Here is a 19,817-nt window from a genome sequence, read left to right on the forward strand (position 1 = left end):
GTTGGTTGGTTATAGATTGTATTCGATAGTAGTTCGATGTATCGTTTGGTTCAAGACAATAGAATATAACCTCAAACAAAACTTGATATGTATAGGTTGAGCTGATATTGAGAAAATCCCTGACATTCTGAATTTTTATGGCCAAATTTCGTTCATAAGAATCATTAATCTACCACAAAATACCCTTTCCTTTACATTATTCAATTGACTTTAGAGGCTATGTTCGAATGTCGAACCAATTGATATCGATACAATCTCACCTGTTTGATGTATCGAATCGAATGCGATCCAAACGATTCGATCGCTCCCCACTTCCACTTCCAGTTCCATCCCTTCCCTTCCCCATAGAAATCGTCCAAATCAAACTTCGTCCTCGTTGAACTCTCGTGAAGAAATTTCCCCTGATTTTACCGTCTCTTTGAATGTTTTTCTGATTATTAGATGTTTATCGATTCGAAGAGTAATACGAAAAACTGATATTCAGGCTGTGATCTTTCCGTCTTGGCTCCCGTATTTCATCATAACTGTAGCAATCAAACGAAGCCTAAACTCAGCCCTTTCTCATTTTACATTCGGAAACCTCTCTTTCTTAGGTGAGTCAATAGAATTTTGGAAGTTTGCTCCGTTTTAAAATTGGTACGGTACATCCCGTAGCCGTAGCTTTCAAATCATTTTGCTCTCGCCTTCCTCAGAGGGTGGACGTACCGATGTAATTTCATCCGTCCAAATGGAAAGTGCTTTCATTTCATTAGCTGCATGAACACCTCTTTCCTTATCTCTTATTTACATTCAATTCCAACTATAAACTGAATCATACAACTGATGAAAGAATCTCATGGTTGTTCCAAATTTCAACTTAGCTTAGGTAACCAACAAGTGAGTCGAGCGAACTCTTTTAATGAGAGGAGCAACTTTTCAGTTCTGCAGTGTATACCCTGATTTTTTCTCTCTAAATCCTGACATTTATAGGATTCCCAATCATACCTCTGAGTGCGCCCTCATGGAAAGGATTTTTCTACGTTTTCACCATATCAGAATACAGGGCGATGGCTGTGAGTTACACTGGAGTCCATATCAACTAAGTTCATACATACTTGTACAGTGCTACAGGAGGTCTACTGTCTTCATCATTGTAATGCCAGTAACTGCAAGAACGGAAATAGCAGTTGTTTTTTCACTCCAACAGCGTGAAAACAAAGTTGTCCTAGCCTCTACAACATTGCAATTGAACTGCACCCACAGCGGACACGACCATGGTCTCTACTAACTTAGGAATGTCCCCCTCTTACTTATCATGAAATTCTATGAGATACAGAATTCTGCCATGGTTGGGCTACTTATGCCCTCGTCGCACTCTTTCTTACCAAAGTAGACCCTCCATTTGTTGTGGTTCTCCATTTCATGTAATCGCACTCGTCATCTTATTGATTTTTCACACCTTAACACAAGTTGTCAACATGGCCACCCACACTTCTCATTTAATAGTCACATATCTATATGGCACCAGCAAAGTGAGCTCTTACTCAACGATCAGTATTCATTTAGGGTAACGCCCAGCTCAAAGCACCAAAAGGTCGTCAACTCTAAAGGAAACCCTGAGATATCATATGTTGACATCTAAGGGCAAAAGTTTAGAATATGAATCCTTTGCAAACTTTACCCAATAACTTGAGTGTCAAATTTCCGGAACAGTTCAGTATATATGAGGACTTATATGCAACAATAGTGGATGTCAAGTTTTCACATTGTGAGAAAATCGCGTTTGAAGTTTTCGAATCTTTGTACTTTGCCGCCCGGAGAACTGAAAATATTCTTACAAAGATTTTTATGAAGAGCAACTCTTCCTGTAAAAGATACGCATTTTATGATTAATGGAAGTAAAAAATTGAAGGAGTAATGAACAGCAATTTGAAAAAAATGATTCCGCTATTTTTACTGAAAACATTTTATTATGCATGAAACAAAGTCTTCAGCAAGGGTAAGGCTGGCGAAACGATTGAAATGAACCAAAAGTCAGTCAGTGATGAGTCATTTGATTAAATTGAACAAAAAATTAAATTGTTTGTAACTTCTACAACAACAATAAGGAACAAATTATCAAATTAGAAAACAATCAACAATTGTGGCGAGGCGGTCCCTATACGTATCATTTGAGCGTCAGCCGCAGCCCCATAACCGGTGCGCGAGCAGTTATTGCAAGTGTGTATGAATCACACGGTGTCCTGCCGCGCCGCCCGGGGAGAACAGTGGATGCTCATATCCACTGTTTTTACAAATAACATGATTATCAATTCATATCTCACCGAAAAATTGCGCTGGAAGTCTTAAACTTTGCACAGGCATTTTTGAAGACTCCAGAATTCGAAAAAAGCGTTTTCCCTAAAAATAGCACATGTCAGCGACCGCCATTGTTACATGTAAGTCCTCATTTGTGCTGTTCCTTTCCATGTAGGTTAGGTTCTGTGTAGAACCCACGCCTGTTGTGTAGCTGATATTCTCAACTAGTATGCCTGTCAAATTACTTTATCAGTCAGCAGCAGAAGCTTTACTGCCTGCCATTTCATGTGACACTATTAAGACAAACCGGCCCTAATTATCAATGCAACTGCATTGTGATAACCAAAGGGCCAAACCGTGTATCTCCTCTGCTATGTTTTAAAATTTCCCCTCTTATTTTATGTTTTCGAAGAGTAACGAGCCATTTTTATAGCTTGAAATTCATACAAAATATTCTACCAACATAGATTAAAAATCAAGGAAATGTTCAAGGAATTATGTCAGCTAGTTTTCCAAAGAAAAATTAAGTGCAGTAGGAAGTCCACAACATTGCAAACAGAGGTACATGGTTTTGTATTTTGGGCATCGATTATACTTATTAATTCTGGACAGTTTGATTTAAAAAAAACGATAATTAGGCTTGTGAAAATTCAAAATTTAAGGTATGAAAGTCTTTTAACTGTAATCGCTCTTAAAGAGGACAGTTTTTATCTTTCATATTTGAATCACCTCGAAGTTAATATTTTTTTGATTTTTTTGCAATTTTTCAGGTAAGTAATGAATGAATGGCCCAGCATCAAAGTAAAGACTGAGTTTCAACAGAGCTCCGTTTTTTAATGCTTTTGCAAGTCGATTGAATTAATTTTTCTCATTTCTCCAAGTCTAGATAATGCTATATCATTCAAAAGGAATTTAAGTAATTTTTCTGCTGTTTTCAGGGTCTCATCTTTATTGATCAAAGCTTGAAGGATTGAGGGTGGTGTCATGCCCCGAAGCAAACGCCGCTCTATTGCTGAAATGACGCCCGAGGAAGATGGAAGACACTTTGCCAAGAGACTCCGCAATACATCTTCAGTCAGGTAGTGAAAACTTAGTAGGTCTCCATTTGACTTTCTGCTTTGGCATTTAGCAAAATGCTTGATTCGACAATTTGTCCTGGGCGTATATGAATAGCCATTGTTTCGTATTTTTAATTTTATAAGCATTAAGATGCAGTTTGTGGTACAGCATTTCCAGTATACTTTTTTCTATGAACTTGCCTGCTTACTTAGTTGCTATGTAACAATTTCAGTAAGTGCCTTCTGTGAAAAACCTTTTCATTTTTAGCTGAGGAACACTGAATTTTGTTAATTCAGAATTTCAGCAGAGGCATGTATGAGGAAAAAGAGCAGATGAAGGAGGTTTTTGAAACCATCAAACAGATAAAATTTCTGTTAGCTAGAAAAAAAGCAAAAAAAATGTATGAAGAAAACAAGAATTTGTGGTGTGAAGACTTCAGCAAGTACGAGTCAAAAGTTTCAGCATTTCACAATTCATTTTCTAATAAATTTCAAGGAAGTAAAATATCAAAGAAAGCAAGTTGAAAGTTTTGACGAAGAAAGGTTTCACTCTTAGTTGTCCTTTCACTTAATGAATTGATCCATCAATTCCTTAATGAATGTATTTCTCATTATCTCAAGAAGCCTTGAATCCACAGAATTTTTGTGGTCCTTGAGATCCCCCATCTGGTGATTTAAGGAGACTTGAAATGAAATGTTTGCCTTAACGTAACTAAAATGGCTCTCCAGGATATGTATGTTCGATTCCTGCACCAGAAAAATTTACTAATTGTTTTCCTAGGTATATCACATGTTTGGCTTCCTTGAACATTTCAAAAGAGAAAGTAACAAAAGGCTCATGTTTCCAGCAGCTTACTCACAGCATCCACAGGAAAAGATACACAAGTGCTAAAAAATCCAACCTTTTATATGTTGATTCTTCTGCTGAGAAGGTCTTTTACAAACACTTGGACAGGAACACCCAAAAAAACATCAAACTAGTAAAGTCATAATGATGTCAAGTTTACACTTTCAAGAAAAAGTGAAAAACATATTATAATAATCAGGCATGTTCAGGGCTCCAAATTTCTGTAATTATACGTAACTTTACATTGGAGAAAAGTGCTGATTTTTCAGCTTTACCTGGCAATAATGATGAGAGTGCTTGAAACACATCCTTTGAGATACCCAAGTCTTCTCTGTTCAAATCTCCATTTATGATATTTTGTCGAGACTTTTCAAAATTTGCAGCATGAAGTTTTTTCAGACTTAATCCATTACTCATTATCAGGTACTTGTTTTGCAATGATCAAAATTACCTCGGGAATCTTTGTTAAATAACAAGGGAAAAAAACTCCTCCAAAATTTTTCAATAAAGTTTACAACCGTTTTTGTGGAAATCGATAAATTTTCAAGTGAAACTTCACAACTTTCTATTACAACTCAGCAACTCAGGCTGTGATCCCCTTAAAAATGGCGTCTCTGTATTACTCTGCAGCTCAACTTTTTGAGGGCCTTACTCAGAAGGCCACTCTGTAGCAGTAAAAAAAACCCCAGTCATACCTAATTCAAGAATTGGAAAGTATGGGGTTCATCTAGAGATATTCTATACCCTATAGATGCCTGGAAAATAATGGAAGCAAGTCAAATATGTCACTAGGTAAAACCATGAAAAAGAAAAGACATTTTAAGGAAATCTTCAGTAAAGGTATTCATCGGTTGAAGAACCCTAAAAAAGTCTCAGAGAACTGACAGAATGCTATTGAAAGATCTTACTTCGAATCTTTTTAAGAGGGAATAAGCTCCAACGCTCACTAACTCCATTAATCCTTACTTTTAACACAAGATTAGAGTTGGCTTCAAAGCCTTGTTTCATTTAGTCCACTTGTAGATAGGAATTTATCTTTTTATTTGTGAATTTACTTCTCAATCATCATTATTTTTTCATTCAATTATCAATATCTAAATATTTTTTTTTTTTTTTTTTTTTTTTTTTTTTTTTTTTGTAATAGTCCAAAAAGAAAAAAAACATACCTCTTGAGTAATTAAAATTGTATAAGTCGACCTTTCCTGGCTTTCTGTCACTCTCATGAAACAAGACTCTAAGCAGTGAGGGATCATTAAAAATATGGTGAATTTCAGCTACAAAGAAAAACTATGAAAAATAGAAAAATACGGGGGGGGGGGCGGGGGGCTTGAAACACAGGAATTTCAGTGCCTAATTGTAATAGCAGGCAAAAGTTTTATAGTGTTAGCTGTTTTAATTATTACAATACTAAATTTTATTACTTCACAACACAGGGAAAATTGTATGAACAAAGGATGAATGAGGAACAGTATCACTGAAAGACAAATTTCATCCGCCCATGGAAAGACAAGAAATAAGTTAGGATAGACTTTTAAATATAACCACTGTAAACTAAAAAATACCATATGAATAATTCAGAATAAACTAATAGGTAGTGTACAATAAAGGTAATGGACTGTGGGAAAACAAATTGATAATAGCATAAGTTTTCTAGTGAGGTTCTTAGGTAATCACTTCTTGAACAGCTACTGTTCAATAATATCGTAAAAACTCGGAACTAGTAATTTCTTTATCTCAGTTTTTTCTCAAATCTATGAACATGGAAAGAAGATAAATAATTCTATAATCTCGCACATTTTCAAGTGATTAAGACAGAGCCTAGTTTGAGTGGGAGTGGGCAGAGAAGTGAAGAGGAGAGGAAGGGAGGAGTTCTTGGCACCCGAATCAAACAGCTATTTTTAAGTATCTCATAGGCTGTGGCAAACATTACAAGCAGTTTGTTTTTGTTTAGAAAACCTGTGATACACTTCTTCCAGAGTTTTCATCCCTATTTATGGGTGATCTAAGGTAATGTCCTGGGATTTAATGAATCGCTTATCATCTCCCCCTAATAGTTTTGACACTCCAAGCCAAATGAATGTTCACTTTATTATTATTGATTATCATTATTTTTTCACGTTCTGAATCAGCATATTTTTGTTCTTGCATCCTTTTTTGCTGGGTCTTCTAAGTTCATTTCTGTAATTTTGCAGTTGACTGATTAGGTGTGAAACAAATTATTATTAAACAAGGAAGTATAGAAACAACAGGCAGGAAGGTGTCTCTTCATGTGCTAGGAAGAGTTAAAATAATTTTATTACTGTTTTTGAAGAAGGGAACTTTTATACTAATAACCTTTAAATTGAAAGAGGGATGGTTTACCAACATTCTAGCACAAAATTCACCCAACAATGTCTGGAGTTTTGACGGTTTTAAGTTTGCAGCTCAATGAATATAGTTTTGAACACAAGCTGCTTAAAATCCTCTTCTCTTATGTGTGACAACCTCAACGTGTTTGGATTAAAATGCAACTCTTTGTCCTTTAAAAATCCAAAAATGAAGTAGAAAGCTCGGATCTTATTCCTTAGGATATCATAAAATGTTCTCTGTGTTAAGCTCAGTTTGATTCACTGGCCTTGGCTTGTATAAATAGCACTCCTGATTTACTCTTGAAATTCGTCTCAATGCGCCATAGCCCTGTTTCCCTCGGACAGTCACCTTTAGCGATATTTTTCTGCCTCAGAAATAGTCATTTTTCTTAAACCTAAGGAGGAGACTATTTCCAATCGCTGACTCATTTTTTTAAGCTCAAGTTATTTTTTTCTTTTAGGATAAACTAAAAGTAAATGTTTTTAAGGAGGAGATCTGAAGTAGTTATGACTTTCTCTACAATAATCCTCCAGCCTCTGTTTTTAATTTTTTTTTTTTTCTTTTGTTACAGTGCTAGGCGACATTCCAAAGCTGAGGACAATGCTTTTAGCCCCAAGCACTGTTTGACGTGGTTTGCAGAATACACGTCAGCTGATGATCCAGAACTTCTCGGTGAGTTGTCAGCAATTTTTAATGATTATATGCCTGTTTGATTGAGAAAATGTGAAAGTTGTCCAAGGTACATAAATAATACTTCTGAGAATGGCGCAAGGGTTGATGGATCAATTGATAATTTATGGGGTTTATGATGCTTTTCTTAAAATTTCTGGGTTATTCCACACTGTGGTGGACCAAGTGAAACTATTAACAAGTTTTTCAGGAAATACGGTGAAATAATTCAGAAAGTACCTCAAACTTTATGAATAAAAAGCAAAAAAGACAAAAAGAAATTGATATTCCTTCAAAATTTATTTTTAGGATTATTTCATAAATTTCCCAATTAAATTTTTATATCATCCCCTGTCTTTTTTCTTCTTTTCAAGTTTGTTTCAAGAGTATAATTATATTGATTAATTTTGATGACTGAAATTTTAATTTTGATGACTGAAATTTTGGATGTGAATTACTTGAGTACTTCCCATTGTTGTTGATTTAGGCCCAGAAGGAATGGAAAAATTCTGCGAAGACATAGGAGTTGAACCAGAAAATGTTGTAATGCTGGTACTTGCATGGAAAATGAATGCCAAACAGATGGGATTTTTTACTCAGGAGGAATGGCTTAGAGGCTTAACGGAGTTACAGTAAGTTAACTATTCTTAACATAGCATGTTATGTAATGGAATGTGATAGTTGCAGAAAAAATTGCTGAATGTAATTCAGAAAATACTCATTCACAAGCATGATCTAGAAAATTTGTGTCATTCTCAAGGCCTTTCTCTTACTAGGCCTATCCGATATTAAAATCTGTCGGAAGGAAGTGACTCGGTTTAAACTTCTCACAAGTTTTCAGATCTTGAAAATGGTTTAATAGTCTTCATTAATTATGTTGCATACAGTAATATTTTCGATCAAACCATGTATTTATGCATCAAATTTACAAAAAAGAAAAGAAAATGTTGAGTTCCAAAGATTTTAAAGAAAATTAGTGGCATCATTATATTGCTCCCAAAATTTTTCATTGAAGTAGATAGTTCAAGCGCAGATCCCTACTACAATTAACAACTCCATTTCTTTAAATCAAAATCTCTCGCGTGCGGGCTAATTATTGAAATCGATTGACAAAAGGATATAGGAAGAAGACAAACTGGTAATGAAGTGATCCTGATGGTGGAAGCAGGTGGTTGGAATTGACAAAGGAGGTAAGTAATAGACTTGCTAACTGCAATCTCTAAGGGACCCTATAGTTATTCCATCATTTTCCCCTTTAGTCTCTAAAACCTCCTGTTTCAATCAATAGGATCACTCTATTTTCCCTTTGTCATTTTAGTCTACCCCTTTGTCCATCAATTTCAATAATCAGTATGCTGGAGGCCAAAGATTCGAGTGCTAATAACTGCATCCTCTTGTTTTGTCAAAGCATGCTCCTCTCTCAGAAGAAAAAATGAAGCTGTTCTGCATCCATAACCTGTTTTATGATGTACGTCATTCATCAAGTAATCCCTTTTCTTGATCAACTATTTTTGTTCAATTTTTGCAGGTGTGATTCAATTAGCAAACTGCAAAGCAAGCTTGAGTATCTGAAATCACTTCTAAATCACTTCCCAACATTCAAAAGTATATATCGATACGCATATGACTTTGCAAGAGTAAGTTGATGAAAATCAGTAAATTGGTTCCTTTCCAAATCTGCATGCTTCTTAAGCTAAGTCTAGCCAGAACTTAGTCCTCCTCATAAAAAACCTAAGAATACTTAATACATGTTGATAGTAAAACCGCGGGTACATGTTTCTCAGTTTTTAATTTCTCAATGGAACTGTACAAAAATTGCTGCGCTAAAAACTTGGAGTATACAAAAAAAAAAAAAGATGCTGAAGTAAAATCCTGGATGTCGACATGAACGCCACAGTTGTTAATTCAACGCAGCTAGGATGTCGCTCTAACAGCCGAAGTGTCCATAACAACATTTAAGAGGAGTTGCTCAGATTTTTAACATCCAGGATGCTACTTCAGCAACTTTTTTCTCCATGTAGGTGGTTTAATGTCCCTTTTACTATGGACTGTTTTATTCCCAGTACTTGTACATTCATGTGCTGTTCATTCATGAATATTCACCCAGTTTTAAATTATTTGTATTCATTTCTGCAAATAATTGATGGCTTCAAGATTTGCGGCATTTTCAAAATTCGTTATTTGCACAGCTCTGCTCTCTTCATCATGAAAACTTACAGTTTGATACCTCATAATATCATGAGTATCAATTCATAGATAGTTTTTAAACTCTAGTAAGGCTTTCTGAAGTTTACATAGAGCTTTCATGAGATCACAGGCCAAGGATATGTACAGTATATCCATGCATAACTAAACCCTTTTCAGAAGGGTCATTTTTTGAGAACCAGCAATGAGTGGCATTCTCCAACCAATAGCTTTTCATCGATAAGCAGAATTTAGAGCATATCATCTTCTTCTTCTCTTGTTTCAGGAGAATAGTTTACATCTCCCAGAAGTTTATTTTCCGAACTCCACAGGACACAAACTGAAAAACTATGATTAGTTTTTTCAGCATATTTTCAGAAGACAAATACGCTAATTCTGCATTTTTTTTTCTGTATTGTCTTCAAAAACTAATATGTTTCCAATGTTTGTTTGTTGAAAGGATAAAGACCAACGGAGTATGGATATAGAAACAGCAAAAGCAATGTTGCAGTTATTACTAGGCAAACACTGGGATCTGCACGGACAGTTCAATAGTTTCCTCGAGCAGTCAAAGTATAAAGTCATCAACAAAGATCAGTGGTGTAATATTTTAGAGTTTTCTAGGTCTATCAACAACGATCTCTCAAATTATGATGTTGATGGTGCATGTAAGTATAGAACAATAAAATACCGCAAGGTTTTTTGAATAATTTTATTCCTTTATCTCCCAATTTTGTAAACTTTCTTGTCTGATGATATTACCTTTCTCCCGATCACTTGTTATCAGATTCTAGGCGATAGCTATTTCGATGTTACGTACACATCATCATCAGGCCATCATCGGGAGAAAGGTAATATCATCAAACAAAATGCAGCCCGATATAAAGAAGTTCAACTTTAAATTAACTTTCTTGTCATCTTAATCATTCATTTTTATCATATAATTCTCACGCTTCGGTATCATTGATTTATTTCAAGTTAAAGTTTCCCTTGCACATTCATTTATGTGCATGTAGCCAACAGTTGAAGTTAAAAACAATAAAACTCGTCCAGATTAAGCTAGATCCTTGATCTCCGTCTTTAAATCGAAAGCCATCAATATGAGCGGCAACCATCATCAAATGAGAAACTATTGCTCTTCAACGTGCTTCACAGTTTACATGCTTACATATTTTTGTTTCAGGGCCTGTCTTATTGGATGAATTTGTGGAATGGATAAAAGCTTCTAAATCTAATGATAAAAGCGTGAGCTGAAAAAAGACCCACTTCAACGGAAAAAACAACAGACAATTTACAGATCAAAGGCATCTCTTCCCGCATTGCTTGTCATTGAAATTTGTCCCTTTCAACTTGCTTACTTTATCGATCGCACCCTGTTGTTTGTGGTAAGACTGTGCTAGTAAGTGCTCAATTATTGAAAAAAAAAAAAAAAATAAAAAAATAAATGAATAAAAATTAAAAAAAAAAAAAAAAATGACATGCGTGGCTCATAATATTTTCAATGAAAAAAATTGGATCAATTAGATTTCATTCTGCAATTAGGAACTACAATTTCTGGCGCATTAGTGAAAAGTCTTATGTCTAGAAGGATACAAATGGCACTTACGGTGTTTCTAAGCTCAGCCATAAATTGTAGTTCCTAAAGTATAAGTGTAATCCTAATCAAACTTAGTTAAAATCTGTTTCAGTAGCTTGAGCAACCTACAAAACTGTCTTTGATAATCAAAATCTCTTTCTGAGCTTTTCTTTGCCTCAAAATTACTAAGGATTCTGAAGAAAGTTAGTTGTCAGATGCTAGCAAGTTTTATAAAACATGTCTACAAGCATTATTAATCTTTATAAAATGCAGTTTAGCTGTCTTTTATCGGTTTCCTTCATGAAGATCCCAAGAAATCTTTATCAGCCTCACTTGTTTTCCCCTTAGCACTCTATTTATTGCGCATCTTGAATTTCATCGCTTCATCACTGTAATTGAAGAGATATTCTTGTTATCTATTTTTTGTTATGTGTATAAAACTGTCTGTACCCCTCTAAATTTGAATTCTTACAAACTGTAGTATACCTTGGCATGGTATGTACTTACCATGTTTAGACGTATTTTGGTTGCTGTTTCATTTGCCACTTGTCTCAGATAAATTGGTACTTGTGTTACTTCTTTCCAGGAACCAATGGAAGAGTATTTGACAGAAATGAGATCAATAGTCTTGCAATAACGTTCCTTACGATTCTAGAACGTTATTATAAATTAAACTGTCAAGCATTGTTGTGCGTTTTTATTGGATGCAGATTTTTGATAAAGGGGAAATCTTAATATTCATCTTGCACAAAGAAGCTCTATCCAGGCAAGGTACTACTTACAAGGGGAACTTATGGACCTGCCGCCTCCGATTGGGCTGAATTTTTTTTTACAGACTCTATGGACCAATTCTAGAGGTCAAGTTGAGCCGTTTTCCCGAATGCGCAATAGGAAGGGCGTAAAAAATCCCCAAAAGTTGCGTTTTCAGCGTGTGATTTGGTCGTGCGGCGCGTGGCAACACTGAAGCAGCCTCTTGTACCGCTTTATCGGCCTGAAGGTTTCAGCGGAGTCCGGAGCCCTACTGCACAGGTACTGGTTCCATGATAGTGATGTCCTGGGTTCGATCCCCGACTTTATTTTCGGCATGATCACGTAAAATTTTATTTTTAATTCTTCATCCGCATTTATAAATCAAGCAGTTCCGATCACTATCCCCCTCATTTTATGTACATTTTCCCCCGATATTAATTCACATTGACCACCAATAACCGCATGAAACTTCATTGACATAAATTAATGAATTAAAAAGCAAAAGAAAACCTTATTTGTTACTACATTATCTTCTAATGTTTTCCTGAAAAAATATGTAATGTGTAAATAAATCGAAGAGCAACCCCAAACCCATGTGCATGCAGGGGCCGCCAAGATACACATTATTTTGGCCCTTTGCTTTTTAATTCATTAATTTATGTCATAGAAGTTTCACGCGGTTATTGGTGGTCAATATGAATTAATATCGGGGGAAAATGTACGTAAAATGAGGGGGATAGTGGTCGGAACTGCTTGATTTATAAATGCGGATGAAGAATTAAAAATTAAATTTTACGTGATCATGCGTAAAATAAAAAGTCGGGGATCGAACCCGGGACATCACTATCATGGAACCAGTACCTGTGCACTAGGGCTCCGGACTCCGCTGAAACCTTCAGGCCGATAAAGCGGTACAAGAGGCTGCTTCAGTGTTGCCACGCGCCGCACGACCAAATCACACGCCGAAAATGCAACTTTTGGGGATTTTTTGCGCCCTTCCTATTGCACATTCGGGAAAACGGCTCAAATTGACCTCTAGAATTGGTCCATAGAGTCTGTAAAAAAAAATTCAGCCCAATCGGAGGCGGCAGGTCCATAAGTTCCCCTTGTTAGTTCTAGCCAAATAATTCAGCGAATTTTCTAGTATCTGCTTCTGGATGAATCCAAAAAATCATCATCGAGGTGCGGTGACAAGAAAAATTCATTTTGGCCCAACTGCTCATTGCCAATTGTCTCAGCAAACAAAATACGTCTTTTTAAAAGTCTGAGTGAGTCCTGGAAATCCAGACTAATATTTGTATTAAATTGTAGGTTACCTGAACATTTAAATGAAAAAGAAATTGAAGTAGTAACTTTTCAGCTTGTCTCTGCTGCTCGTATTACTGGTTTTTAACTTTTTGTTCGTACATTAGCATTCAATTTTTAATCATGGAATATATTCATATATCATCATTAGGATTATTTATTGGAGTATTTTAATGTTTTCAAATTCTCAGTTTTTGGAACCTGAACCACTGTGATTCCTGTTCCATAAGAATGTTTTGTAAATTTAACTTGCCCTGCCTCAATTGGAAAACATTAGAATTTTAATAAATATATTGTTTTTCAAAAAAAAAAGCTTTGATCCCACAATTGTTTCACCAAAATGAAAAAAACAATTTTCTTTGTGACATAATAAGTATTTAATAGGTACTCAATATTCAGATGGATCTTGATATCAATTACAACCGTACAATCTGAGACCACTGAAACATAATTTTATTATCAGCGAAACTGATCTATCACGGCTGTTATCAATATTGCTAAATTGTAAAAATATTATTGTAATGGATGATGACACTTGGAAACTGCAATAATTCATTTAATCAATCACTTACATACAAGTACAATAACAATTTCACTTATTAAATATTTTAAATTCTAGATGGGTTCCAAAGAAGTTAAGTACCAAAGATTAACATACTTCTACTCCCGTACCTCAGAATTTTCCCAGTATTGTCTGAGAACTTTTCAATAAAATAACAAGAGTTTATTTATCACCTTGCACTCAGCTTAATGAGAGTACGTGAGGAATATTTTCGACAGTGCTGTCTTCAATGCTGTCGCAGTGTGAAATATCTAGAAATGTTTTTAATAACGTTTTAATAACAATTAAGTGCATTTTAAACAAATTTCAGTTCTTACGGAAGTTATGTTTCAGGAACATTACTAAGCAGAATTTTTTTTTCTCCTCGGTGTACTTAACTTATCCCAACAGTATTCTCTATAAATATTTCCTGACAATGTTTCTGAGTTATGTGAAAGGTTATGAAACAGCATTTGTCACAATATTGCAGGTTTTAATGGAGTAAAAGTCCTATAATATTGTAGGTATCATTAAAGATATCTTGCTGTAGTCCTACTTTGGTAGGTGGGTATTTATTTCACTCATTGTCCTTATGTTTTTTGTTAAAATGTAAAATTTTTTTTTTTTTTTTCTCCTGTAAATATTAAATAAACTTTTTCTTAGTGAAATCCTTTTCATGTTGTTCATTAACTACACCTGCAAAGTAATGAAAACTCTCATAGAAGTAGAATTCACTACCAAAGCTGTTTATACGCTATAAAAATTCTATTTTATGCTGAAAGGAACTGTTTGCATAAGGTTGGCATACTTTTGCTTAATTTTTTTCAATTTTGAATGAGTTAAAAAAATTCTGGTAAAAATATGATAAATATATTTACAGAGTTGAGAAAGAAATGATAATTGTACACAAAATTATTTACAGTATCGATCAGCTTTCATTTTACTTCTTCTATCAAGCATTGTCTCGTGTAGCGTTCCTTCAACACGCGCTTTCTTCAAGGCACTTTTGTCCTCACTGTTTACTTTTAGCTTTTTGTCCTGGAATTTTTGGAACTTTTTCCTAAAATTTAAAGAAAAAATACAGAATGAATTTCAATAAGATTAAATGATGCAATCTGAAAGTATAAAATAGTGAATTAAGATGAAAATTTTAATGCAGTACTTAAATTCTTCCAGAATAAAACTGTCAGTTTGTTTTTTATATTGTTAGACAATAGATTAGTACAAATTGAGGTACGTAGAAAATAATTCTTATCACCAGCTAATATAATGGTCATGCTATAATTAGGCACTGCGCCAAAGGAAATTCTGATTAAATTTACAACTTGCTTCCTCCGCAAGGTAGCAATTTGCCCTTCCTCTAAAGAGGGCAAAATTAGAAAATGAGTACTTGAAAACTTACACATAATTAACTTCAATATCAGAGAGACTTCCTTTCATTTCAGGCGCAACTTCTACAGGTTTTTCATCAGTCAATAAATTTGGCGTGCGCACTTTTAACATCTCTGAGGGTCCAGCAGTCTTTGACACTGCTACGATGCCATCATCGTCTGGTCGGACTGATATAAAACAGCCATTGTTGCCTTGAATGGCAAGTTTCCCATCCTGTTGACCAAAGTATCAAACAGTCAGAGACTATACATGATGAAACATCGGCCGTAAAAAGGCTCTTAAAGCACTGACAAAGGACTATGCACAGAATACCATAAAATTTGGCGCCTGCATGATTTCAGTATTATGATATTCCTTGCAACCTTCGAGCTTGATGAGGTTCTAAAATCGAAATTTGTACGAGCAAATATCGGGAAAAGCAGGGCTAGAAAAAGAATTTTTTGGTCTTCTCACATAGATTCCAGCCCAAAATCTTACAAGTGAATGTTCATGGGAGCTTCTCATATTTTTTTATTGTTATTATTATTATTATTTTTTCTTTTTTTATTTGTACATGAAAATACAATTTGTACAATGATTTTTTTAGATGCAAGTTACATCTTTAAAAAAGTTTTATTTAACTTATAAGATAAACTTATTTTATTTTACATTTTAACTACGAGAAAACTACCTCTGTGTAATGAGGAGGAAAACTAAGACAATTTTGCTTCAGAGTAAAAATGTCTTCTTGCTTTAAATTGAAAACTACGGATGACCTGACCCAGTCAAGATCCCAAGGACCCCTGATTGCGTCCAGGGAGCACAAGGAGGCGCTTTATATTTGAAAGAAAGAGAATTTTGAAAACCCCTGAATTCCAAGCTCGTGGGGTTAGCAACGTTTTAATCTTCGGATGCATTGGTCCCTTTCCAAGAGCGGAAGCGCTTCAGGGTTAGAATGCGTATGCAGCCGAACCTCGTGAGAGTTAAACATTTTTGTGATGTAATCCTCCACAGAATCAATGTTGAGGTCAGCGCGACGCCAATTGTTATCAGTTGGTTAGAATCATCTTCTCGTCACATGTCTTTTGGCGGATTGGCGTCGGCTTAGTTGAATATTGCGTGGTATCCTTGTGAGCAGGGGTTCGATGGAATGACTTCTCTAACAAAAAGTTCACCTGTGCTGTGGTATCGTTTTTGAAGCAGGAAGCTTGAAAAAACGCAAATTTCTTAAGAAAATTGTGAAGTAAGGAGTGCATTTAAGACTTTGCTGATGGTCGTGACCGTTGATGGTTGTTTCATTGTGATTTTTGAGACACTTTCTATGTGTAACAACTCTTATTTTTGCTCGAGCAAAAGTTTGCAACAGGCCCATTTGCAAAGATTTTGCCGATTTCAAAATGCGTCTCCTCAAAATTTTTAGGGGGCTTGAAACTTTGGGAAAGGGTGAGGCATTATCTAATGAATGGAGGGGGCAAATCCCGAACGTAAATTGACCCATTTTGCAAGCACCCTTTTGTCACCTCTTGAGCTCTTTCGTTCTTCCATCTCTGTTCCTCCTTTTCTATCCTTCCAGTTTCTATCCTTACGATTCTTCAACAGGTTGATGGTAACGTCTGATGAATTAGGTTCAAGTGAACGTATTTATGAACAATAAAATGTCATAAAAGCTTTCATCTAAAATCATACCTGGAAAACAGGCTCCCATTGCTGTAGGACCCCAATAGCATCGGCTCTTGCAGTTACATTCCCGTGAATATCAACACTCAAGTATTTTCCGTACCCAGATTTAAAAGCTACTTTGTTCTCATTCACTACAATTCCAGTCAAGACTTCTTCTGGTGAGGGTCCTTCCCCTGTTATTGACAAAATTGAAAAGATAAGACGAAGCAAACAGGAATAAAAAAAATTTGCATCAATACTTTTTTTTTTCAAATTTGTGCTAAACACAAAATTAACTACTAAATACACAATAGGAAAAACTAAAATTTTATGCAAAATTCATGTATATGTTTGTTAAAATTTACTGAAATGACTTGATAAAAAACTTTGGAAAGTGAAGAGTGGCATTGAACCTTGAAAAATTAACTAAAAAGGTTTCCTAACTCATATATTTTAACAGTTTTTTCTTTATCTTTAATTTTAACAGCCAGTATTACTGACATATAAGCTTAGTGACAAGATGTGGAGAAAGAGATAAGACAGTGTCATTTGCCAGATAATATCTGAAAGGGAAGGGGATAAATGGTAATTGAGTGTTGCACACTGTACAGCACGCAAAAGTGCTGATTTAGTGACTTCCATGTGAACATTGGGATGAACCACAAAAAGTTTCATGTGATGATGAGTGTCAGATATTTAAAGAAAAACTAAAAGAGGGCAGGAATTCTGAGATGCTGCAAACTGAGATAAGTGTTTCTTTGGTTTCACCATCCTCCTTCCAGTTTCATTAAATTCTACTGGAAATGCCATGCATGAAAAGTGAACAAGTTCTTTCATTCTTCTAACTTATTGTAATTTTTGGAATGTTAGATGAAGTAAGAAATCAGAAAAACGTTTACTTAATGTGGTACCAACAATATTGTGGAGCATTCAAATAGCACGTCAAGTTGCTTGTTGGGCTTTCTGTCGACAAGCTTTTTGCCAAACGTGCTCCGTGGTCAGGATTTCGCTCCAGTGGAAAACTCTTGGAGCGGCGTATGAAGCAGCCTGATGCGCCGTCTAAATACGCCTTAAGTAAAAAAGAAAAATGAAAGAACAAGTGAAAGATAAAATAGTTCTCTTACCCTCATTGTGAGGAGCCCCTAAATTGAATAATCCATTATCAAGAGCTGCCACATAACATTGATTGCCAAACTCAATGGCTACTGAACCGGTCATATCTTTGACATTATCAACAGCAGCCCAGCCACCTAGAAAAAAAAAAGTGAAGAATTGTTACTCTCCCTGGTTCCATTTCAAGCATTTCAGCCTTCAGACCAGCTAAAAAACATAAATCTTTGAACTGACATGGAATTTTTAAGTGCCTAGGTAACAAAATACATAATATTTTGAAAACTCAATTCCAACAAAACATAAAAAGGTGATCTCTACTGAGTTTGCGCAGCAAAATCATTTTCCTCAATAATCTTGCCGGAACAAATTAGATCTTATTTGTCCATGATTTTTACGGTTGCATCAGTCACTGATGTTGGAAATGTACTATTAATTTGAAGTTTGGTGCAATACCTTTTTTAAACCATGTCTGGGTACAAGTTTAAAAAGACAGAATTTTCTTCATTAAAATAAGGATCGAATTTACTACTTAAAACTTGATTCTGAAATGCAAGTAACAAATCAATTAAAAAGGTTTTCATAATGAGGTATTGATTGTATTTGAAATTGCCTGATGAACCATATTTGTTGACTTTTGGTTTGCATAGTTTCCCCCCCGAAAATTATTATTTAGGTACTTTTTTCCCCCTTTATCTTCTCATTTGATTGTATTTAAATATTTTCATTTTAAAGGGAAACCAACAGATGAAGAATTTCTTACCATGATCGAGTCTGTCTGTATCAACAACTTCTTCTTCAGTTTCTTTTTCTGAGTGTTTCCGCTTCTTCTTCTTTCTGGAACGAGAGGAATGCATAATGCACATCATTAAAGAATACTTAATCCTTCTATAAAAGAAGGAATGGCACAACTAAAATCTGATTACTTGTCTAGCATATTGAACTCAATGATAAAGCTAATTCTTCAAAGATAGACGATCAATATTTAGCGTGCATTGCTCAAGTTGAATTGTGCCCCTGCAAGTTGGTAGTGGTAGTCATTTATGATATGGCTGGATTCTCTCTTGTTATTTCTATTCCCTGTTTTTACTTTTCACTTTCAATTTTTACATCCATAGCTTTCCAATCCATTTTCTTCATCCAATTATCTCTCTTGTAATTTTACTTCTCCGGCTCTCAATGCTGCCCTCACTGTCCGCCTTGTAATCCAATGTGTGATGGCAAATGGCAACACTATGGTATTAGAAAAACTCCTTGATGATGACTGATTGTGCATAGACACAAAGACCAAGCCCTTTCTAAAGGGAACAAACGAAACTTAAATAGAGCAGACTAAGATGTTACGAGGAGGAACCAGCTTCGAAGAGCTCAGAAAAAAGTAAAGCCACATTGGAATCTCTGCTTACGCCCTGAATACGCACACTATCTTTCAGATAACAGAGTTGGTCATGATGAGCAGCTGCAGACTGATTGTTAAATCTGATTCTAGGAGAATCCATACGTGAGACTGAACATAGCCCTATTTGTAAATTTTTGGTAGCGTATCGATATTCAATGCCCTAGAAAGAACCACGCCAATTGAGTTTACACACTTCTAGACTGCAACAGAAGATCGTCTAACATCACATTTGCAAAAGTAAATGTAAGAAGCAAGATGACAAATTATATGTCATAGTCTGAGATTGCATAAACCTGTTAAACGTTAACGGTACCATGCTTGCAGAGGTTTCAATGATGAGAATGCTGATAAAAATAAGGGGCAATTGTAATTTTGATTTGGCTTATGACAATAGAAAAGAAAGGATGAAGTACCTACGGAATCGACAATGCGCTGAAAAACTTGTTTAGTCCGGAAAGGGACTAATAAGATTACTTTATCAGTCCTTTGCAGAGGTTAGGACTTCCTACAACTCAAATTCTTGATGATTGCAAAAGTATGGATTGTAAAAGCTTACCTCTTCTTCTCATTTTTGAAAACTAATTTTGACTTTTTCACCATTTCGTATTCGGACATACTGTATTATGAACTGCAAACTTTTTCTTCGTTAAAAAATTGAGGCTTCTTACACAAATATCGTTATCAATAATCAATTGTTGAAATATAAATATAAACAGCGTCAC

At 35.2% G+C, this 19,817-nt stretch overlaps 2 protein-coding genes across 3 annotated transcripts; one reads left to right on the forward strand and one right to left on the reverse strand.

The window, feature by feature from the left end:
- The first annotated feature begins 332 nt into the window (after positions 1-332).
- Positions 333-14,171, forward strand: SCCRO4 (DCN1-like protein SCCRO4). 2 transcript variants are annotated; one of them, XM_019055813.2, is made up of 7 exons: positions 333-593; positions 3,216-3,356; positions 7,103-7,203; positions 7,688-7,832; positions 8,729-8,837; positions 9,845-10,052; positions 10,568-14,171. In XM_019055813.2, the coding sequence occupies exons 2-7, from the start codon at positions 3,262-3,264 to the stop codon at positions 10,636-10,638; spliced, it is 729 nt and encodes a 242-aa protein (XP_018911358.1). In that variant the 5' UTR covers positions 333-593; positions 3,216-3,261; the 3' UTR covers positions 10,639-14,171. The 2 variants fall into 2 exon arrangements, with proteins under 2 accessions (XP_018911358.1, XP_018911359.1); XM_019055814.2 differs by lacking the exons at positions 333-593; positions 3,216-3,356 and adding an exon at positions 6,033-6,189.
- Positions 14,172-14,404: 233 nt separating this feature from the next.
- Positions 14,405-19,813, reverse strand: FRG1 (FSHD region gene 1). Its single transcript, XM_019055815.2, has 6 exons — positions 19,652-19,813; positions 18,460-18,533; positions 17,711-17,836; positions 16,614-16,780; positions 14,959-15,161; positions 14,405-14,616 (listed from the first exon to the last, which is right to left on the reverse strand). The coding sequence occupies exons 1-6, from the start codon at positions 19,708-19,710 to the stop codon at positions 14,469-14,471; spliced, it is 777 nt and encodes a 258-aa protein (XP_018911360.1). The 5' UTR covers positions 19,711-19,813; the 3' UTR covers positions 14,405-14,468.
- Positions 19,814-19,817: the final 4 nt, after the last annotated feature.

This window comes from Bemisia tabaci, chromosome 2 (assembly GCF_918797505.1).
Source record: "Bemisia tabaci chromosome 2, PGI_BMITA_v3".
NCBI lineage: Eukaryota > Metazoa > Arthropoda > Insecta > Hemiptera > Aleyrodidae > Bemisia > Bemisia tabaci.

What these genes read in the sequence shown, in the direction of transcription:
- SCCRO4 (XM_019055813.2), top strand. Translation starts at nt 3,262, where the DNA reads ATGCCCCGAAGCAAACGCCGCTCTATTGCTGAAATGACGCCCGAGGAA. An exon ending in CGCAATACATCTTCAGTCAG is followed by an intron (nt 3,357 to 7,102) that starts GTAGTGAAAACT and finishes CTTTTGTTACAG; the next exon opens with TGCTAGGCGACATTCCAAAG. An exon ending in TGATGATCCAGAACTTCTCG is followed by an intron (nt 7,204 to 7,687) that starts GTGAGTTGTCAG and finishes TTGTTGATTTAG; the next exon opens with GCCCAGAAGGAATGGAAAAA.
- FRG1 (XM_019055815.2), bottom strand. Translation starts at nt 19,710, where the DNA reads ATGTCCGAATACGAAATGGTGAAAAAGTCAAAATTAGTTTTCAAAAAT. An exon ending in TACAGACAGACTCGATCATG is followed by an intron (nt 17,837 to 18,459) that starts GTAAGAAATTCT and finishes TTTTTTTTCTAG; the next exon opens with GTGGCTGGGCTGCTGTTGAT. An exon ending in GATATTGAAGTTAATTATGT is followed by an intron (nt 14,617 to 14,958) that starts GTAAGTTTTCAA and finishes TTTAAATTTTAG; the next exon opens with GAAAAAGTTCCAAAAATTCC.